At 36.2% G+C, this 21,197-nt stretch overlaps 4 protein-coding genes across 4 annotated transcripts; all 4 read left to right on the top strand.

Annotated features, from left to right (window-relative positions):
* Window positions 1–219: 219 nt before the first annotated feature.
* Window positions 220–1,845, top strand: LOC128624789 (guanylin-like). Its single transcript, XM_053652517.1, has 3 exons — window positions 220–682; window positions 1,014–1,209; window positions 1,317–1,845. The coding sequence occupies exons 1-3, from the start codon at window positions 611–613 to the stop codon at window positions 1,373–1,375; spliced, it is 327 nt and encodes a 108-aa protein (XP_053508492.1). The 5' UTR covers window positions 220–610; the 3' UTR covers window positions 1,376–1,845.
* A 3,439-nt stretch (window positions 1,846–5,284) lies between these two features.
* On the top strand, window positions 5,285–6,877 carry LOC128624787 (guanylin). The gene is made up of 3 exons (XM_053652516.1): window positions 5,285–5,713; window positions 6,045–6,240; window positions 6,348–6,877. The coding sequence occupies exons 1-3, from the start codon at window positions 5,642–5,644 to the stop codon at window positions 6,404–6,406; spliced, it is 327 nt and encodes a 108-aa protein (XP_053508491.1). The 5' UTR covers window positions 5,285–5,641; the 3' UTR covers window positions 6,407–6,877.
* A 2,985-nt stretch (window positions 6,878–9,862) lies between these two features.
* Window positions 9,863–12,293, top strand: LOC128624786 (guanylin-like). Its single transcript, XM_053652515.1, has 3 exons — window positions 9,863–10,325; window positions 10,648–10,843; window positions 10,952–12,293. Exons 1-3 carry the CDS (start codon window positions 10,254–10,256, stop codon window positions 11,008–11,010), a joined length of 327 nt encoding a protein of 108 aa, XP_053508490.1. The 5' UTR covers window positions 9,863–10,253; the 3' UTR covers window positions 11,011–12,293.
* A 2,809-nt stretch (window positions 12,294–15,102) lies between these two features.
* Window positions 15,103–20,612, top strand: LOC128624785 (guanylin). The gene is made up of 3 exons (XM_053652514.1): window positions 15,103–15,472; window positions 16,997–17,183; window positions 18,950–20,612. Exons 1-3 carry the CDS (start codon window positions 15,404–15,406, stop codon window positions 19,027–19,029), a joined length of 336 nt encoding a protein of 111 aa, XP_053508489.1. The 5' UTR covers window positions 15,103–15,403; the 3' UTR covers window positions 19,030–20,612.
* The last annotated feature ends 585 nt before the right edge of the window (window positions 20,613–21,197 follow it).

The following is a 21,197-nucleotide window of genomic DNA, read 5'->3' as shown; positions in this document are numbered from 1 at the left end:
ATTCCTGCTCACTAATACTGAAGAGGCCGTTCTCATTATGATTACAGTGACGTGTTTTTAATCACTTCCTTTCATTTCTCATGTGTTTCAGTTATCTGAGCATTTACATGTACATTTACATCTTAGCAGTTACATGTATCATTGTCAGTAACTATCGGATTATTACATAACCTGGATTATTCCGAATTATTTAAAAAAATATATCACTAAAAAGCATTTTTGGTATTATGTGAAAGTGTTTTGGTGTGTTTTAACTCACGCTGGCAAATAAAGCCACTTTTCTACCAGGATTATTCATTTACCTGCACTAGAAACCTGAGACAAACCCAGCCACAGTTCCATACAAAAGAAGGTGGAAAACCGTAAACTTTTCACATTAGATGATGTCACTTGAGATTTATGAATTCCCTTTTATGACACTGTAAATCAGATTGTGTTTATTCATTAACTGCAGGGAACAAAACTTGTTTGTGAGTGGCTGGAACGTGGTGTGATTAAAGGAATGAATCCTTTATAAAGAGAAAGAGAAGCAGAGGCAGGACGTAACACTGAGGTGAGAACACCTGGAGAACAACTGGGAAAGACCAACAGCTTTTTTCAAAACATCAACATGAAGACCATCCTTTCACTCGCTCTTCTCTTGACCGCTCTCTGCCTGGTCTCTGAGGCTGTCCAAGTCCAGGCAAGTGTTTCAGGTTTTTTTTTTTTTGCTTTGCTTCTGCCTTCGTGAGTCAGCATTTTATGTAATTATGTGAGCCATACAGTCAAGAAATAGTGAGTCTCAAATATAACTGAATAGATTTTAAATTATAATGCTCTATCCATTAGCTGAAAGGCTTTCCATGATATTGCATTTAAGAAGAGCTTTGTGAATTTGAACATTTTTTCAAATTTTTTTTCAAATGTATAAATATGATTCAACTGGCCCAAGTAACTTTAGTCACTAATAGTTAACGCTGACAGGGTTTCACCTTAGAAATCAGTCTTATATGGTTCTCAATATTCATCTGCAGGATGGAGAATATTCCTTCTCATCTGAATCGGTGAAGGTTCTTCAGCACCTGATGGACAGCGGCGCTGTCCCCAAGCAGCAGAATCCTCGCCTAGTCAAGACCAGCTACAGTGCAGTTTGTGGCAACCCAACGCTGCCTCAGGAGTTTACAGGGCTCTGTCATAAAAGTGGCTCTGCCCTGGTCTTCTCCAGGCTAGGTAAGCATCCGTTTTATCAGATAACGCATTCATTTACTGTAATTTCATAACATTCCATCATAGACCTCAATGTATAGTTGATTAATTTTTTTTTTCCTCTCTTGCAGCTGCAGTGCCTATGGATGTGTGTGAAATCTGTGCTTTCGCTGCCTGTACTGGTTGCTAGACATCATTTCTACTTGTGAAGGAATGTCTTTTTCCATGCACACAAGTGGTAACAGACTGTTTTGGAACTGTTACATGTTTAAAAGCACATGTGTAATGCCTCTTAGTCTGAAAATTTGATAAACTGGTATTTTTTTTTATTTGTTACAGCATGTTTATTTATCGATTTGATGTAGTCCTATTGTTCAATTTCTGTTTCTCTGTGTCTTGTGGTTGCATAGTCTTATGTTCATCAGTGCCTTAAATGTGCACTAAAACACTTTCTGAAGTATCATGTCTTGAAGCTGTTCTTGTAAGGGTGACGAATATAGTTAATATCAATTAATATTATACAAATGCTTCCATTGAGCTAACATGATTTCTTCACAATCTGTGTTACCTGTGTAATAATAATTGTAATTTCCAAACACAATCATACTTTTCATTGGGGAAAAGAAATAATAATAATAAATAATAAATAATAATAAATGGCTAAGCAATGGGTCTGGTATCATTTGACATCATCTGTGTACATTTTCTGGTCACTTTTTATTTGCTACAGCATGTTTATTTATCGATTTGAAGTAGAGTAGTCTTTTTTTACTTTATTTCTATTTCTATGTGTCTTGTGGTTGCATATTCGTTTGTTCATCAGTGCCTTATATGTGCAGAAAAGCGCTTTTAAAAAGAACATGTCTCGTGGCAGTTTTCGTAATGGTGAAAAATACAGTTATTAATATCAAACAGTTAAAATTGACAACTGACTCTTCAAGTGATGTGAATTGCGTTCTTCACCATCCATGTTGCCTTATGAGTTTGATTACAAAACACATCACACTGAATTTTATTGGGTGGAAAATAATAATAAATGACGCATAAATGGTTTACCAGTGGGTTTTGTATTGGTTGACATCATTCAATTCAATTTTATTTGTATAGCGCTTTTTACAATAGACATTGTCTCAAAGCAGCTTTACAGAAATATCAACATGGTATACAGATATTAAAGGTGCGAATTTATCCCAACTGAGCAAGCCACTGAGTGGCGACGGTGGCAAGGAAAAACTCCCTAAGATGTTTTAAGAGGAAGAAACCTTGAGAGGAACCCGACTCAGAAGGGAACCCATCCTCATCTGGGTAACAACAGATAGTGTGAAAAAGTTCATTATGGATTTATATGAAGTCTGTATGGCCTTAGGAGCAGCCGTAGTCCCAGCAGTCTGGAATTAGAGAAGATTTGAGCTCCATCCAGAGGCAGAAAGGATCTGGATCTCTAGTATCTCCATAAATTCATGTGGGGCTCGGCGAAAGGAGAGAGGGAGAAACAGACATCATCTGTGTACATTCACTGGGCACTTTAATAGGAACGCCTGTACACCTGCTCTTTCGTGCAGTTATCTAATCAGCCTGTCATGTGCAGCAGTGCAATGCATAAAATCAAACTTCAGTTAATGTTCACATCAAACATCAGAATGGGGAAAATGTGATCTCAGTGATGGGCATTTTCATGCACAACAGTCTCTAGAGTTTACCCAGAATAGTGTGGAAAGACAAAACTGTCTAGTGACTAGCAGTTTTGGAGATATGTTGATGACCAACAAGCGTGCTACGGTCAAAATCACTTAGATCCCATTTTTTCCACCATTTTGATGTTTAGGGTGAACATTAACTGAAGTTCTTAGCCTGTATCTGCATGCTTTGTGCATTGTGCGGCTGCCACAAGATTGGCAAGTGAATGTTTTTATTAGGAAAAAATCCATATGTAGGATAGGATAGTACAGTATATTATGTGGGTGTCAGAGATGCAAAACGGTTACACAGTAGGGAAAGCAATCTTGCTCAGTGGTCACTGGGTAGAAAGTCAAATATCATCTATACCGGTTGTGGCAATAGTACCTCAGTGGTTAAACATTTTTGTGAGTGATCCAAGGGCTTTAAGTTCAAATCCAAACACTGCAATACACCAGAGATGCTGCAAGGTGTGAAATTTCATTTAGAAGTACAATGTACAATGTTATGGACAACATACTAATGCATTGTAGTTGTAAAGCACCACCAAGTGTGACAAAATCCGGATAAACATGATTTTCGAGGAAAGACCAGGAAAAAAAATAATCTCTGTAGATGGACACAGAAATAAGACATACAGAAAACGGAATTTCTGTTTCATCATATCTTTTGCTCCTTGTGCGAAACAGGATTTGCTGCACGTATAGACGTTGCTTTTTGAGAATCTTTAGGGTGTTTATTATTTTATTATACAGTTACAAGTCTGGTTGTTCTGGTTGAAGGACCAAAGGGAGAAAATGAAGATCTGGCCTTGTGATAAGCATGGTGTTAAACCAGACATCTATTTTATCTCTTATGTTTGATCTTATCTTATGGTGTCGGTTATCTTTTTATTTGACTGGATGTGTTTTACTTGTGTTATGGTAACACATTAAGGTTTTCTTAAATAACATAAATTGCATAATTCCTTAATATTAACAAACTATGAATTTCAGGATTCATACACCAGAATTTATGTTCACAAAGTGATTAATACTTGTATAAGTTAAGCTGTTTAAATAAAGCCAAATACAGCGCCCTCCAGTAATGTTGGCACCCTTGGTAAATATGAGCATAGAAGGATGTGAAAAATCGTCTTTATTGTTTAAGCGTTTGATCTTTTGTTAAACAAATTCACAAAAACTACTCTGCTCTCCTGTATATAAAACAATTGCAAACAAAACACAGGTTTGTTTTTAAAAAAATCTTTGTTAAATATAGGTGTGCAACAATTATTGGCACCCTTTTAGTCAATATTTTGTGCTACCTCCCTTTGCCAAGATAACAGCTCTGAGTCTTCTCCTATAACGCCTGATGAGGTTGGAGAATACATGGCGAGGGATCTGAGAGCGTTCCTCCATACAGAATCTCTCCAAATCCTTCAACTTTCAAGGTCCACTCTGGTGGACTCTCCTCTTCAGTTCACCCCACAGGTTTTCTATGGGGTTCAGGTCAGGGGACTGGGATGGTCATGGCAGAACCTTGATTTTGTGGTCAGTAAACCATTTTTGTGTTGATTTTGATGTATGTTTTGGATCATTGTCCTGCTGGAAGATCCAACCACGGCCCATTTGAAGATTTCTGGTAGAGACAGTCAGGTTTTCATGTAAAATCAATTTATAACATTTTTGACGTGCATTTTTCTGGATTTTCTTGTTGTTATTCTGTCTCTCACTGTTCAAATAAATCTACCATTAAAATTATAGAATGATCATTTCTTTGTCAGTGGGCAAACGTACAAAATCAGCAGGGGATCAAATACTTCTTTCCCTCACTGTAGCCTTAAGTCAATTTCTTATTTTAGTATATAAAATACACCTTCTCTGCTGACAGACTCTGAAAATGAAAATGTTTTTAATTCATCTGGACCAGTTCAAAGGCAAAAATTAAAAAGCACAAAAGCAACACTGGTAAATTCCAACACCAAAGGACAAATTGTGAGATTTCATTAAGATTTCCTCTCAAACAGCCTACGATAATCTTCGGAAACATAATGGTACTACAAAAATTTTTCATGATGTAATATTTTGAATGAGTCTTTCTGACATATATCAGATCAGCCCACTCACTGGTAGAGACAGCCCTTAATGATCTGACACACCTCAGTTGAAGATAAACTCTGTCATAATGATTCCTGCTCACTAATACTGAAGAGGCCGTTCTCATTATGATTACAGTGACGTGTTTTTAATCACTTCCTTTCATTTCTCATGTGTTTCAGTTATCTGAGCATTTACATGTACATTTACATCTTAGCAGTTACATGTATCATTGTCAGTAACTATCGGATTATTACATAACCTGGATTATTCCGAATTATTTAAAAAAATATATCACTAAAAAGCATTTTTGGTATTATGTGAAAGTGTTTTGGTGTGTTTTAACTCACGCTGGCAAATAAAGCCACTTTTCTACCAGGATTATTCATTTACCTGCACTAGAAACCTGAGACAAACCCAGCCACAGTTCCATACAAAAGAAGGTGGAAAACCGTAGACTTTTCACATTAGATGATGTCACTTGAGATTTATGAATTCCCTTTTATGACACTGTAAATCAGATTGTGTTTATTCATTAACTGCAGGGAACAAAACTTGTTTGTGAGTGGCTGGAACGTGGTGTGATTAAAGGAATGAATCCTTTATAAAGAGAAAGAGAAGCAGAGGCAGGACGTAACACTGAGGTGAGAACACCTGGAGAACAACTGGGAAAGACCAACAGCTTTTTTCAAAACATCAACATGAAGACCATCCTTTCACTCGCTCTTCTCTTGACCGCTCTCTGCCTGGTCTCTGAGGCTGTCCAAGTCCAGGCAAGTGTTTCAGGTTTTTTTTTTTTTGCTTTGCTTCTGCCTTTGTGAGTCAGCATTTTATGTAATTATGTGAGCCATACAGTCAAGAAATAGTGAGTCTCAAATATAACTGAATAGATTTTAAATTATAATGCTCTATCCATTAGCTGAAAGGCTTTCCATGATATTGCATTTAAGAAGAGCTTTGTGAATTTGAACATTTTTTCAAATTTTTTTTCAAATGTATAAATATGATTCAACTGGCCCAAGTAACTTTAGTCACTAATAGTTAACGCTGACAGGGTTTCACCTTAGAAATCAGTCTTATATGGTTCTCAATATTCATCTGCAGGATGGAGAATATTCCTTCTCATTTGAATCGGTGAAGGTTCTTCAGCACCTGATGGACAGCGGCGCTGTCCCCAAGCAGCAGAATCCTCGCCTAGTCAAGACCAGCTACAGTGCAGTTTGTGGAAACCCAACGCTGCCTCAGGAGTTTACAGGGCTCTGTCATAAAAGTGGCTCTGCCCTGGTCTTCTCCAGGCTAGGTAAGCATCCGTTTTATCAGATAACGCATTCATTTACTGTAATTTCATAACATTCCATCATAGACCTCAATGTATAGTTGATTAATTTTTTTTTTCCTCTCTTGCAGCTGCAGTGCCTATGGATGTGTGTGAAATCTGTGCTTTCGCTGCCTGTACTGGTTGCTAGACATCATTACTACTTGTAAAGGAATGTCTTTTTCCATGCACACAAGTGGTAACAGACTGTTTTGGAACTGTTACATGTTTAAAAGCACATGTGTAATGCCTCTTAGTCTGAAAATTTGATAAACTGGTATTTTTTTTTTATTTGTTACAGCATGTTTATTTATCGATTTGATGTAGTCCTATTGTTCAATTTCTGTTTCTCTGTGTCTTGTGGTTGCATAGTCTTATGTTCATCAGTGCCTTAAATGTGCACTAAAACACTTTCTGAAGTATCATGTCTTGAAGCTGTTCTTGTAAGGGTGACGAATATAGTTAATATCAATTAATATTATACAAATGCTTCCATTGAGCTAACATGATTTCTTCACAATCTGTGTTACCTGTGTAATAATAATTGTAATTTCCAAACACAATCATACTTTTCATTGGGGAAAAGAAATAATAATAATAAATAATAAATAATAATAAATGGCTAAGCAATGGGTCTGGTATCATTTGACATCATCTGTGTACATTTTCTGGTCACTTTTTATTTGCTACAGCATGTTTATTTATCGATTTGAAGTAGAGTAGTCTTTTTTTACTTTATTTCTATTTCTATGTGTCTTGTGGTTGCATATTCGTTTGTTCATCAGTGCCTTATATGTGCAGAAAAGCGCTTTTAAAAAGAACATGTCTCGTGGCAGTTTTCGTAATGGTGAAAAATACAGTTATTAATATCAAACAGTTAAAATTGACAACTGACTCTTCAAGTGATGTGAATTGCGTTCTTCACCATCCATGTTGCCTTATGAGTTTGATTACAAAACACATCACACTGAATTTTATTGGGGGGAAAATAATAATAAATGACGCATAAATGGTTTACCAGTGGGTTTTGTATTGGTTGACATCATCTGTGTACATTCACTGGGCACTTTAATAGGAACGCCTGTACACCTGCTCTTTCGTGCAGTTATCTAATCAGCCTGTCATGTGCAGCAGTGCAATGCATAAAATCAAACTTCAGTTAATGTTCACATCAAACATCAGAATGGGGAAAATGTGATCTCAGTGATGGGCATTTTCATGCACAACAGTCTCTAGAGTTTACCCAGAATAGTGTGAAAAACAAAACTGTCTAGTGACTAGCAGTTTTGGAGATATGTTGATGACCAACAAGCGTGCTACGGTCAAAATCACTTAGATCCCATTTTTTCCCCCATTTTGATGTTTAGGGTGAACATTAACTGAAGTTCTTAGCCTGTATCTGCATGCTTTGTGCATTGTGCGGCTGCCACAAGATTGGCAAGTGAATGTTTTTATTAGGAAAAAATCCATATGTAGGATAGGATAGTACAGTATATTATGTGGGTGTCAGAGATGCAAAACGGTTACACAGTAGGGAAAGCAATCTTGCTCAGTGGTCACTGGGTAGAAATTCAAATATCATCTATACCGGTTGTGGCAATAGTACCTCAGTGGTTAAACATTTTTGTGAGTGATCCAAGGGCTTTAAGTTCAAATCTAAACACTGCTATACACCAGAGATGCTGCAAGGTGTGAAATTTCATTTAGAAGTACAACGTACAATGTTATGGACAACATACTAATGCATTGTAGTTGTAAAGCACCACCAAGTGTGACAAAATCCGGATAAACATGATTTTCGAGGAAAGACCAGGAAAAAAAATAATCTCTGTAGATGGACACAGAAATAAGACATACAGAAAACGGAATTTCTGTTTCATCATATCTTTTGCTCCTTGTGCGAAACAGGATTTGCTGCACGTATAGACGTTGCTTTTTGAGAATCTTTAGGGTGTTTATTATTTTATTATACAGTTACAAGTCTGGTTGTTCTGGTTGAAGGACCAAAGGGAGAAAATGAAGATCTGGCCTTGTGATAAGCATGGTGTTAAACCAGACATCTATTTTATCTCTTATGTTTGATCTTATCTTATGGTGTCAGTTATCTTTTTATTTGACTGGATGTGTTTTACTTGTGTTATGGTAACACATTAAGGTTTTCTTAAATAACATAAATTGCATAATTCCTTAATATTAACAAACTATGAATTTCAGGATTCATACACCAGAATTTATGTTCACAAAGTGATTAATACTTGTATAAGTTAAGCTGTTTAAATAAAGCCAAATACAGCGCCCTCCAGTAATATTGGCACCCTTGGTAAATATGAGCATAGAAGGATGTGAAAAATCGTCTTTATTGTTTAGGCGTTTGATCTTTTGTTAAACAAATTCACAAAAACTACTCTGCTCTCATGTGTATAAAACAATTGCAAACAAAACACAGGTTTGTTTTAAAAAAAATCTTTGTTAAATATAGGTGTGCAACAATTATTGGCACCGTTTTAGTCAATATTTTGTGCTACCTCCCTTTGCCAAGATAACAGCTCTGAGTCTTCTCCTATAACGCCTGATGAGGTTGGAGAATACATGGCGAGGGATCTGAGACCGTTCCTCCATACAGAATCTCTCCAAATCCTTCAACTTTCAAGGTCCACTCTGGTGGACTCTCCTCTTCAGTTCGCCCCACAGGTTTTCTATGGGGTTCAGGTCAGGGGACTGGGATGGTCATGGCAGAACCTTGATTTTGTGGTCAGTAAACCATTTTTGTGTTGATTTTGATGTATGTTTTGGATCATTGTCCTGCTGGAAGATCCAACCACGGCCCATTTGAAGATTTCTGGTAGAGATAGTCAGGTTTTCATGTAAAATCAATTTATAACATTTTTGACGTGCATTTTTCTGGATTTTCTTGTTGTTATTCTGTCTCTCACTGTTCAAATAAATCTACCATTAAAATTATAGAATGATCATTTCTTTGTCAGTGGGCAAACGTACAAAATCAGCAGGGGATCAAATACTTCTTTCCCTCACTGTAGCCTTAAGTCAATTTCTTATTTTAGTATATAAAATACACCTTCTCTGCTGACAGACTCTGAAAATGAAAATGTTTTTAATTCATCTGGACCAGTTCAAAGGCAAAAATTAAAAAGCACAAAAGCAACACTGGTAAATTCCAACACCAAAGGACAAATTGTGAGATTTCATTAAGATTTCCTCTCAAACAGCCTACGATAATCTTCGGAAACATAATGGTACTACAAAATTTTTTCATGATGTAATATTTTGAATTAGTCTTTCTGACATATATCAGATCAGCCCACTCACTGGTAGAGACAGCCCTTAATGATCTGACACACCTCAGTTGAAGATAAACTCTGTCATAATGATTCCTGCTCACTAATACTGAAGAGGCCGTTCTCATTATGATTACAGTGACGTGTTTTTAATCACTTCCTTTCATTTCTCATGTGTTTCAGTTATCTGAGCATTTACATGTACATTTACATCTTAGCAGTTACATGTATCATTGTCAGTAACTATCGGATTATTACATAACCTGGATTATTCCGAATTATTTAAAAAAATATATCACTAAAAAGCATTTTTGGTATTATGTGAAAGTGTTTTGGTGTGTTTTAACTCACGCTGGCAAATAAAGCCACTTTTCTACCAGGATTATTCATTTACCTGCACTAGAAACCTGAGACAAACCCAGCCACAGTTCCATACAAAAGAAGGTGGAAAACCGTAAACTTTTCACATTAGATGATGTCACTTGAGATTTATGAATTCCCTTTTATGACACTGTAAATCAGATTGTGTTTATTCATTAACTGCAGGGAACAAAACTTGTTTGTGAGTGGCTGGAACGTGGTGTGATTAAAGGAATGAATCCTTTATAAAGAGAAAGAGAAGCAGAGGCAGGACGTAACACTGAGGTGAGAACACCTGGAGAACAACTGGGAAAGACCAACAGCTTTTTTCAAAACATCAACATGAAGACCATCCTTTCACTCGCTCTTCTCTTGACCGCTCTCTGCCTGGTCTCTGAGGCTGTCCAAGTCCAGGCAAGTGTTTCAGGTTTTTTTTTTTTTGCTTTGCTTCTGCCTTCGTGAGTCAGCATTTTATGTAATTATGTGAGCCATAGAGTCAAGAAATAGTGAGTCTCAAATATAACTGAATAGATTTTAAATTATTAATACTCTATCCAGGCTTTCCATGATATTGCACTTAAGAAGAGCTTTGTGAATTTGAACATTTTTTCAAATTTTTTTTCAAATGTATAAATATGATTCAACTGGCCCAAGTAACTTCAGCCACTAATAGTTAACGCTGACAGGGTTTCACCTTAGAAATCAGTCTTATATGGTTCTCAATATTCATCTGCAGGATGGAGAATATTCCTTCTCATTTGAATCGGTGAAGGTTCTTCAGCACCTGATGGACAGCGGCGCTGTCCCCAAGCAGCAGAATCCTCGCCTAGTCAAGACCAGCTACAGTGCAGTTTGTGGAAACCCAACGCTGCCTCAGGAGTTTACAGGGCTCTGTCATAAAAGTGGCTCTGCCCTGGTCTTCTCCAGGCTAGGTAAGCATCCGTTTTATCAGATAACGCATTCATTTACTGTAATTTCATAACATTCCATCATAGACCTCAATGTATAGTTGATTAATTTTTTTTTTGCCTCTCTTGCAGCTGCAGTGCCAATGGATGTGTGTGAAATCTGTGCTTTCGCTGCCTGTACTGGTTGCTAGACATCATTACTACTTGTGAAGGAATGTCTTTTTCCATGCACACGAGTGGTAACAGACTATTTTGGAACTGTTACATGTTTAAAAGCACATGTGTAATGCCTCTTAGTCTGAAAATTTGATAAACTGTTTTGTTGTTGTTGTTGTTGTTGTTTGTTATTTGTTACAGCATGTTTATATGTTTATTTATCGATTTGATGTAGTCTTATTGTTCAATTTCTGTTTCTCTGTGTCTTGTGGTTGCATAGTCTTATGTTCATCAGTGCCGTATATGTGCACTAAAACACTTTCTGAAGTATCATGTCTTGAAGCTGTTCTTGTAAGGGTGACGAATATAGTTAATATCAATTAATATAAAATAAACGCTTCCATTGATCTGAATTGATTTCTTCACCATCCATGTTGCCTTTGTAATGATACTTTAAATTAGAAAACACAATCCCAGCTTTCATAGGGGAAAATATTTAATAATAATAAATGATGCATAAATGATTAACCAGTGGGTCTGGTAGGATTTGACATCAACGGCGTACATTTTCTGGTCACTTTAATAGGAAAACCTGCACACCTGCACTTTTAAGCAGTTAACTAATCATTCAGTCATGTGCAGCAGTGCAGTGCATAAAATTATTCTTCAGTTAATGTTCACATGAAACCTCAGAATGGGGGAAAATGTGATCTTTGACCGTGGCATGGTTGTTGGTGCCAGAAGGACTGGTTTAAATATTTCAGAAAATGCTGGCAATAGTAGCTGGGTGGTTAAAGATTTAGGCTGGTAATCCAAGGGCTTTAAGTTCATATCCCAATACTGCAATACACCAGAGCTGAGGCAAGGTGTGAGATTTTCATTTAGAAGTACAATATATGTTATGGGAAAAATACCAAATAATTTTTGTAAAGCACGACCAAGTGTGGCAAAATCAGGTTAAACAAAATTTTGCGAGGAAAGACCATGAAAGAAATACATCTCCGTAGATGAACTCGGAAATACGACGTACACAATTTGCCGCATGTTTGTTTGTGTTTTATTATACAGTTACAAGTCTGGTTGCTTCTGGTTGAAGGATCAAAGGGAGAAAATGAAGATCTGGCCTTGTGATAAGCATGGTGTTAAACCAGACATCTATTTTATATCTTACATTTTATCTTATGTTGTGGTGTCAGTTATCTTTTTATTTGATTGTATGTGGTTTACTTGTGTTATGGTAACACATTAAAGTTTTCTTAAACAAAATCATTTGAATAATTCCTTAATATTTAGAAACTATTAACCTCAGCATTCAAACCAGAATTAATGTAAACAAAGGGATTAATACTTGTATCACATAAAGCTGTTTAAATAAAGCCAAATACACATCAAATAAACTAGATGAATATCTGCATTAACCGATGTTTATTCCATACATACATAACAACATGTCCACAATGTAAGAGATGAACTTTAATATGTTAATGACTGTTAATTGGTCAAATAAATAACTGAAGCTTGGAAAATTGGAACTTGGTCAGTTCCAATTTTAAATCCATTTAAAGCTTATTACACGTGTGTTACAAATAAATATATGTCTATTCAAGTTTGTATTGTTCTTTCTTGTGTGAATTGCAGGAAGAGGTTTGACTGTGTGTGCAAAGCTAGATAAGTAGCTAACCTTATTAGCCATAAACAGGTAACATTAAAAATCATTTTATGCGGCTTATTACAAGAACAAATTTAAACAGTGCAGAGAGGAAAGTCTTTGTACTTTGCAGAGAGTAGTTTGTGCTTTGATATAAACAGCAAAAGTTTAGTTGGAGCCTTTTTAAGGGTGAAAAATACAATTGTAAACATCAATATTAACTCAAGTACAGACCGATAAAGCCCCTCACTATATGCGCATTCCTTTGTCTCCCTGAATGCCTTTTACATACCTTCCTGAATAATATTTGCCCATATTCCAATGACTTCCTGAAAACCATATATGGAGTTGTTCCTGTCCTACATTGATATGCTTCCTGTTTTATGCAAATATGCCTTTCCGCCTAGCCAATCAATAGTTAACCCACTGTCTCTGTTGTGTGTCAAGCATGATATATACTCTGCCTTTTTTTGAATATATGAGAGGTCTTGCCATTTGAACTTAGTGTGTCTGTGTGTCATTTAACAAACTCTCCCAAGGCCTTGGTGTGGGAAGTGTGTAGCCAGACGAGGGTTCTCTCATCTCCACACAGAGTGTCCATCAGGTGTTTGGTCACCTCTTTTGCCAAGGCCCTTCTCCCCTGATTGCTCAGTTTGGCCAGGCAGCCAGCTCTAGGTAGAGTCCTGGTTGTTCCAAACGTCTTCTATTTAAGAATTATGGCGGCCACTGTAGTCTTGGGAACCTGCAATGCAACATCATTTTTTTGTAGCCTTCCCCAGATATGTGCCTCAACACAATCCTGTCTCTGAGCTCAGAAGGCAATTCCTTTGACCTCATTCCTTTGACCTCTTGGATTTTGCTCTGATATGCATTTACAGCTGTTGGACTTTATATGGACAGGTGTGTGCCTTTCCAAATCCTATCCAATCAATTGAAATTGCCACAGAAATGGGATGCACGTGAACTAAATTTCAAGTGTCATAGCAAAGGGTCTGAATACTTATATCAATGTGATATTTCACCTTTTTCATGGAGTGTAGATTGATGTGGCTGTAAATGCACTCAAAAATCTATGGAATGATGGAATAATTTGTGGCCAATTTTAAATAGCTAAATATGATACCATTAATCGACTAATATTCTCCTTATTTTTTAAGCAGAGGACAAGGATTACTTTTTTTTATGGATAAAATTATGAACAATTAAAGTGTAACAGGTCAGAGTGCTTTTTGCAAAATGACCGAAATGACCATTTGTATTAATTTGACAACTCAAAATCGTGAATTAAAAGCATGAAAATGGCCTACATCCCGTGTACACATAACAATTTCATGACTGTTCTTTTACTATTTCGTAACTTTTATACGTAAGTTGATGGCCTGCAAAATATTCTGGATTTCTCAAGTCCAATCCTGATAAAACCTGAAATTTTAAAACTCTGAGTTTTTTTTTTGACACTGATGTCACTTTTTTTCTCACAGTGTAGTGATACCATGCTATTTATTATTTCATCTTCTCATTTGAATCTTGACATGATAGCTCAAGGGCTTTGAAGACACTTGTACATGAGAATGTTGAGCTATTAGAAACTTTAGCAAAATTCAATTAGATAAATATTCTAATTCTTCAAAAAGAATGAAACTAAAAAACATAAACTAGATGATGTAAAAATCCATAGCTAGAAAAAGAAAAAAAAAAAACAGCATATGAGTTTAAATTTGCACACAGCTCTTATTATATCCAGATAATACTGGCTGTATCCTCTCCAGTACAAACCACTCCTCTTTCCACTAAAACATACTGCATGGTCTTACACCTTTAATCTTTGTATGCTCCCTGAACACTGCAGGTCACACATTTAGGTCCTTTGCTACTGGTCCACCGGTGGTCCCTAAGACCTCTGCAGATTGTTCAGCACCAAGACCACTAGGCTTTAGAATTCATCCCACAGGGCCTCTGTGATTGTTCCTATTTGTCATGTTTTAAGTCTCAGCTCAAAGATGACCTTTGTCTCCCCTGATTTAAATGACTTTTATTCCATATAGAAAGGGTGTTAAATAAATTGGAAGTATTATTGTAAATGTATGTCCCCTGCTGGGAGGTTGTTTTCTTTATGTATCAGCACATTGTTGGTTGGGGAATACATTTATTTAGCCCAAATTGCAATGTGACTAGAAGTCATAAAAGGTGGTTAGTAGGTGAGATGAACGTTTTATTCAGGAACCTCAGCAACTCTATTTACCCTATAGCTTTTCTTTGTTCAAGGGGAGAGTGGAACCTGCAAGCTCGCTGCTTCCCAGCCTTGCATGGAGCAAAGTGTCAAAATAGAAAGACAATTCATTATAGCTATATCATCACGCCATTGTTGCATGCCAGATTTATTTATTTATTATTTAATTGCCTAGGGTATAGTGTAACTCTCTCTCTCTCTCTCTCTCTCTCTCTCTCTCTCTCTCTCTCTCTCTCTCTCTTCTTTTTCTGGATACTACAATGATGAAGAATGTCTTGAAGATAAAGTGTTTATGAGACTCCTATGAGAACAAGACGCTTGCAGCGTAGGCATGTTTTTTCAAAAAATTCTTGAGTAACCATCAGATCTTCTTTTGTTATCAGCAAACAGGTGATGCTTGAAAGCAAACCCTCTGCCACCTCCACTGCTTAATAGGTTACTTAGTAAGGCCACCTGAACAGAATTTATAAAGCGTACTGACACCCACATGAGAACAGTCTATCCTATATTTCTCACAACATTACCAAGACGTCTAATCAAAGGCTAAATAATGAGGTCGCTGACAGTGTCTTTTCTCCTGACATCCTGCTTCCTGAGCTCACAAAGTATAAAGGTTACGGTAAGTCATTACAGACATATCCATGCTCTGCTAATGCTCAACACAGCAAGATTAAACTTTAAGCCAATGAATATTACAAAAGTAAAGCAGAGGCATTCAGTAGAAGAACCTGTGTGTCTGTGATTAGTCATGTCTGCTGTGGTACAATATGCGAGAGATTTAATGGCTGAGCCATATAATTAAAGATGATTATGTACTACATGATGACAAACAAAAGGATTTAAAATAAAATCATGGTGTTGCAACTACATGGACTTTCAGTGTAATATAAAATAGTTTTGGATATGTCGTAAAAATGTCATTTATTTTCATGAGACAAGAAATATATTTCTAAGGCAAACATGTAAATGTTAATTCCCCATGATTGTTCTGGATTTCTTCTTTTTTCTGAAACAGCTCAAAACTAAGCAGTCTGTAAGGATCTTACAGTTTTACAATGCAGAAATAATATATAAAAATATGCATTCTTATCAATACAGTGTAGATCTAATAATAATTATTCGGATTTAACATTTAGCAGCAATAGTATGTTTTTATAGTCAAATCTCAAAGTATACTCTTTCTGACAAAAACTATATTTATTTTGGATTAAAGTTTTTTTTTCTGTCTGTAAATGTATAATTCACAGGATCTGCCCTTTCAGTTGCACATCATGTTAGTAGCTGTTAATGGAAACACTGGACTTTTGTCTCAGGATGCTAGTACATGATTAATGGTACACTATCTCCAAATGGAAGATAGTGTGAATGACTCTGTTAAAGCAAGATCAAAAAAGATAGAAGAATTCTGTTAGTCGAGTTACTGATAGATTATGACATGGTGATATAAGGAAATTCATTTTAGCCAGTGACAATAATTCATGAACTTGCAGTAATCACTTCAATGAGATTTGAGTCCATAAACCATAATTTGGAAAGTTTGGATTTGATCTTGGAGCATGAGATACTGGTTTTGCTCTCTCAGTGAAAAAGATATTTTATTGTAATATTTTTTTATAATTCTTCATAAATATTCAAAGTCCGTTAGAATTAGGAAGACTTATAAACCTTGTGCAGAATGACACATGGCATTGTAATGAAGAGCAGGGGCATCATGAGTTTCCAAAACATGACAAGAAGGCTGGCAGAAACTGCATCTGCATACAGCTCAGAAATGAATGAAATGCCCCTGGTAAAGAGTGATATCTTACGCAACATGTTTATAAAGTCATTGAGGTAATAAATATAGTACTTTATTGATGCTTTATGGAGCATCAATAAAACTGTTTTGTGTGTTTACTCAGGTTGTTTTTGTTTTATGTTGTATTTTATTTGAAGATCTAAAACTATTTAGTATGAGATATACACAAAAACTGAAGAAATCAGCATGGGGCAAATACTTTTTCACAACACTGTATTCTAAAAAAAATTATTGTTACTACAATTCAAATGCATTTTTACTATGATTTAAACAATCACAAGGACAGTAAAAAAAAAAGAAGCTTTATAAACATTTATACAACCTTCTTTTACTTCTGTTACATAGGACAGTGGGTTTACCTTTACACTGGAGGCTGTAAAGATTCTGAAGCAACTGATGGAATCTCTTGAAAATGAAAATCCTGATCTATCTGCAAGCCCTCCAGTGCCTCTCTGTATCAACCCAAATCTCCCGGAAGAGTTCCTGGAAGTGTGCCAGCGAGAAGATCAAGACCGAATCTTTGCAAATCTGGGTAATTGGGCACCTCTGACGTGAATGAGAACTATTACTATTAATCTATAAGTACAGGCTGGTAACTATGGATAAGTACAGTATCAGTTAACTGTGGACCATCTGGGGGATGCCTGAGCTACACCCAAGGAAAATCCCACACCACTTTCGCCCCTTTTGATCATAAAAAGTGTCCATAGTTTTAGGCTGGTCATGAATTATTATCTTCCCATCTTCCTGGATGTGGATTTGGTAAAATCTTACAGTCTTAAGACCTTCTGACCTACTCACAGTCCAGTCAAGGATACTGCAGTTTACAATAAATAAATATGAAACATATTTAGGATTTATCAGTCAGTATCCTGAATTCAGGGGCAGAGGGCACTGACTGTCTCATGTGAAAATGCAATCTTGACGTCATGTGTAAAAGATCTGAGAGTTGGACTCACTGCTTGGGACACTGTTTTGAGTGCTTAATCTTAAACTGTGTGTTGTTTTATTCTGGGCAAATCTTGTATGAACAATTGAGGACAGAATTTTTTGTAAAAAAAACCAAAACAAAACAAAACAAAACAAAAAACCCTGCTATTACATCTTCTGTCATACATTTTCCATTTTTAACATAAGTACCATCCTGCTCCAAACACTGGCTGTCATATAAATAATGTCATAGCAGAGTTAACTTAATCTTTGGAGAAAAACCATACCTGAAGCTCCACTTTCTTCTTAGTTAGCTTCCTATAAATTCCTATCTTTCTCACTGTTTTCACCACTCTTCTCTAAAATTCAACATCTCTTACCCGAGAGACTTTATAGGTGACCTGTCTTTCTATTGCGAAGCAGAAGCCACTCAGAACACCAGCCCAAGTTCTCAGTTCTTCCCACATTTGACAGGTCTACGATCACTCTTCATGTCATTTCGTTGAGGGCATAGTCTACACTCTCAAACTGGCTACAACCATTAACCTCAACCTTTACGCTATCCTTAATAATGTGTATCATTTTCTAGGAGTAAGGTTTTGCAAATGCTAACATTGTGATTTGCTTGGTTCGACAAGTTTGAACAAATTTGTTTTTCTTGGAGGTTGTTTGCTTTTCATTACCTGAGATGTCTTAAGGGAGTCTTCTACCTTATACTGAATCTGTGTTCCACTGAGAAATGTCTCTCTCTCCCACTCTGCTGCTCTGCGCTGTGGAGCCTCATCAATGGCCAGGTTGATTTCTCACACTGTCTCGCGGGCATGTAGACTCACTATGAGCCATCTTTGAGTGGACAAAAGCTGTAGGGGTGTAATTACTTTCCTCCTCCATCTGTCTGCTAGAGTTTGTGATGTCTCCTGTGATAGACCTGATCAGAGAAAGCATCAAGTGCAAGACCAGTGTTTATTTATTGAAGGCTTATCTGTGTCTGATAGAAGAGTAATAAATACATTATGTGCCAGGTACGGTGTATAATCTAACCTCGGTAAATGTGTTGTAAATGCTGTAAATATTAGCCATGGGTTGTTTTTGAGACTATTCTTGGATTAACCAATAACATGTGAGTTGGCTCAGCTAATGTTACCAGGCCTATATTAAGACAAGTCAAAAAAAGGAGCCAAGGGTCAGAAAACTTTTTTTTTAAAACAGGAGGATATAATTGTATCCTATGACAGTAAGGTAATTAACAAAATGTGATGTTTAAAAATTCAATAACATTAAAAAAAATTTTTTACAAGTGCGGCAATTCCAGTCTTATGTCACATAGTCCATGTAAATTGACCTTTTCTGACTGCTGTGTCTTTACAGTTCAAATCATCACACCTCCAGACCCATGTGAGATCTGTGCCAACGCTGCCTGCACTGGATGTGTGTTCAATAAGATTTAACTCACCTGCTTTCCATGAAGCATCCTTTCGTCTTTTTCTGCTTTTTCTTTGTTTGGTTACTTGTGTGTTTGTGTTTGTAAGGGGGTCGGGGGTTGTCTTTTTCCGATCAACCCTCGATGTTGATAATGTACACTACATGTAAGTCATATTTTAAATTGCTGTACTTGCAGAACTTTAAAATACACTATATGACCAAACATTTTTGGACATCTGACCAGCACACCCATATATGTCCCCAGACTGTTACCACATAGTTGGAAGCACACAATAGTATAGGGTGTCTTTATATGCTGTAGCATTACAATTTCCATTCACTGGAACTAAGAGATCCAAATCTGTTCCAGCATGACAGTACCCCTGTGCACAAAGCGAGGTTCATGAAGACACGTTTTGCGAAGGTTGTAATGGAAGAGCTTGAGTGGCCTGTACAGAATCCTGACCTCAACACCAATGAAAACGTTTAGGATGAACTGTAACACTGACCGCACCGCAGGCCTCCTTGTCCAACATCAGTGCCCGACATCAATAATGCTCTTGTGGCTGAATGAGTAAATCCCCATGTTCCAAAATCTAGGGGAAAATCCTTCCCAGAAGAATGGAGGTTATTTTAACAGCAAAGGGAGACCAAATCTGGAATGGACTGTTCAAAACTCACATATACTGTAGGTGTGATGGTCAGGTCTCCACAAAATTTTGGCCATATTGTGTATCTATATTTACTTTTATTACAGTATAATTTTTGCTTTGTTTATGCTTCCCAATGTACCATAATGATCATATCGGTTTTATACCATATAAAATGGCTACTATGATATCTACTAGAGTAAGTCTGAAATAGTGTGTTAACCTTTTGTCACAATCAGTTTTAGTCTAGAGGCTCTTTTTAACATAAGTATGGTTTAGAACTTTAAAGGTTTGCCATTTCTGAATCTGAAAAATGACTAAATACCCTCAGTTAAACAATATAATTAAGGCTTGACATTTATGAAGCTAAAAATGACCTTGCAGAATAATAATAAGGTTATTCAAGTCTCAAGTCTGCAAAACTACTGGATCGTGTAATCAAGAACATGTTACTGTCATTCCAGTTATTGCATGTATAGACAAGGATGAAACATGCCAAAGGACTATGCTCCAAAAGATTCTCAGTGCAGGGCTACTAATAAAGTAAAGGCTGTGACAAATGTTAGATAGCAATAGCATGGTTGTAGTAAAAACCAACAGTTAAAGTACAATGTGATAAATACACATGCTAGTGTACGTAATGAAACAATACAGTCTGCACAGAAAAATAGCCAGGATTAACTAAAACATTTTTAAGGGTAATTCCATGATTTGTGTGCATTTAGTCCTATAATTCTTCAAATGAGCAAAAAACACTAAATATGCTTAACTAGAATCCAAGCTAAAGACATTAGGACATTAAGGAATGATTAACTTTGTTGTTGTTGTTGTTGTTGTTGTTGTTGTTATAATGTATCTTCAATTTCTCATTTGTGTGACAGGGTTGTGCTTTCAAACTGACCACCTCAGCCAATAGTCACACTGAAAATCAAATAAAATTTAAAAAAAAAAAAAAAAATTGTTTTAAAAGAATGAGAGAACTTATTCTTTTTTGTTCTCACAATCTTTAGGATGCAGTGTCCTGTTGAACACGTGACACACGTGGAATATTCCAAATATTTTATAAGGGTAAACACATTGAGATAACAGGATTCAATTGAATATTATGGGATACTAAACTAAAATGTCAATTTTCCATAACCTATAATGGAATGCTTATGGAAATATTCCAATAGATATTAAATGGATTTGCACATGAATGTAGAAACAATAATCATTTTTTTTGGTATTGTTTCAACATGAAGCAATATTTTTATGACTGTTTTATTAGGTTTCTTTGAACATACACATTGTCGTGAGAGACACTTTACCTATATAGATACACAAATGGCATCCCAGTCATGGAATCATCCTTAATTAAATTGCGATAAATCTTCATAATATGTAAAAATAAAAAAGATAACCTATATAGAACCTATATAGAGAACATATAAAGTAAATTTTTTGCTTGTATTTTCTCATTTGAAAGTAAGTCGCTTTGGATAAAAGCGTCTGCTAAATGAATGAATGTAAATGTAAATATATAAGTAAATAACGGGCAAAAA

The sequence above is a fragment of the Ictalurus furcatus genome, chromosome 21, assembly GCF_023375685.1.
Source record: "Ictalurus furcatus strain D&B chromosome 21, Billie_1.0, whole genome shotgun sequence".
Taxonomy (NCBI): domain Eukaryota; kingdom Metazoa; phylum Chordata; class Actinopteri; order Siluriformes; family Ictaluridae; genus Ictalurus; species Ictalurus furcatus.
Note: the sequence above shows the minus strand (reverse complement) of the source record. Positions and strands in the feature narration are given on the sequence as shown.